The sequence below is a fragment of the Carlito syrichta genome, unplaced genomic scaffold (assembly GCF_000164805.1).
Source record: "Carlito syrichta isolate Samal-C Ts95f unplaced genomic scaffold, Tarsius_syrichta-2.0.1 Scaffold126828, whole genome shotgun sequence".
In the NCBI taxonomy this organism is placed as follows: domain Eukaryota; kingdom Metazoa; phylum Chordata; class Mammalia; order Primates; family Tarsiidae; genus Carlito; species Carlito syrichta.
In genome coordinates, this window is record NW_007070924.1 from 37,336 (window position 1) to 38,931 (window position 1,596).

General features: G+C 53.8%; 1 protein-coding gene across 2 annotated transcripts in view; it reads right to left on the bottom strand.

Annotated features, from left to right (window-relative positions):
- The window catches only part of EVPL (envoplakin), a 21,539-nt gene that overhangs the window by 12,958 nt on the left and 6,985 nt on the right, over nucleotides 1-1,596 (bottom strand). For both annotated transcript variants that reach the window (XM_008048851.1, XM_021707919.1), the window contains exon 10: nucleotides 308-433. In XM_008048851.1, the coding sequence (XP_008047042.1) occupies nucleotides 308-433 (126 nt within the window). The remainder of the gene's footprint in view (nucleotides 1-307; nucleotides 434-1,596) is intronic.

The window sequence follows — 1,596 nt, forward strand, 5'->3', positions numbered from 1 at the left end:
GGGGGGGGGGGTGGGGGGAGGTTGGGGCTGTCCAGCACCGCCACCCAGGCCTCCAGAGTGGAAGCCGGAGGGGCTACAGAGCTCTCCCAGGCTGCCCCTGTCAGATTACAAATGGGTAGACTGAGACCCAGAGAGGAGAAGGGCTTGCTGGTAACTGGCTAGCCTTCTGCTGGAGCAGAGCCCCGCCTCTGTCCCCCAGGCTAGGGATTGGGCAGGCTAGGTACCGGGGCAGGGAGGCGAGAGGCCCAGAAGGAAGGGCGGGCCTGATTCCCAGGAGTAGGATGTAAGAGGCCTGGTGTTGTCTCACCTCCAGCTGTCGCAGAAGTTCTACAGGGGTGCCAGGGAGGCCCTCAGGTGCAAGACCGTACTTGGTGTCAAGGCAAGAGTTGAGCTTCGCCAAGGTCTGGCTGACTGAGTCAGCTTCTTCCTGGAACTGAGGTCACTGGGTGGTCAAGGGCAGAGCCTGGGGCCGCTTGCTGCCCTCTGATCCTGCAAACCAGTTGGCCCCAAAGCAGCTGAATGTGAACCAGGCTAAGCCCAAGCCAGCTAAATGTGAACCAGGCTAAACCTAAGCTAGCTAAACTCAAGCCAGTTAACCCCAAACCAGCTAAACCCAAACCAGGCTAAACCCAGACTGCTACTCCCCTCTACGCTGGTTGGCCTTTTTCTACCCTGGCAGCAGGACCTTTTTTTCACTAGAGTTCTCTTCATTTTCAGTTCACTGAACACTTCTTTTTGGAGATGGTCTTACCCTGTCACCCAGGCTGGATCGCAGTGGCGTGTTCATAGCTCACTGCAGCCTCGAACTCCTGGCCTCAAGCAATCTTTCCGCCTCGGCTTCCCAAAGTGCTGGGATTACACGTGTGAGCCACTGCACCTGGCCTCGCTGAACTTGATTTTGTAATTGTGTCATAAAATACTTGGTTTTCGTCTCCTGCTTGCCTAGATGAAGGGCACCCTCGTCTGCCTCCCTCCAGTGCCTGAGTCATTCTCGCTGGGATGGGGGATGTTGGGGGCTACACCTGCCCAGCCTCAGAGTAGGAGTTGGGAATGTGCTTTAAAAAAAAAATCCCCTCCTATAATCCCAGCACTTTGGGAGGCTGAGGTGAGAGGATTGCTTGAGCCCACAGGTTCGAGATCAGCCTGGACAACCTGCTGAGACCGCCTCTCTACAATAAATCAAAAAATTAGCTGGGCATGGTGGCACACGCCTGCAGTTCCAGTTGCTTGGAAGGTTGAGGCAGAAAGATCGCCTGAGCTTGGCATCGAAGTGACCATGACCATGAGTGTGCCATTGCACTCCAGTCTGGGCGACAGAGTGAGACTCCGACTCAAAAAAAAAAAAAAGCCATGACTGAGTGATCACATGGGATTATTGTCAGTAGGTGTATGATAATGGCATTGTGATTCTATAGGAAAATGACATTTTGGGTGGAGATTATCCAATTTATTTTTTTATTTATTTTTATTTATTTATTTTTTTGAGTTGGAGTCTCACTCTGTCGCCCAGACTGGAGTGCAGTGGCCGCTCCCGGCCACCGCAGCCTCGACCTGCTGGGCTCCGGTGATCCTTCCGCCTCAGCCTTCCAAGTAGCC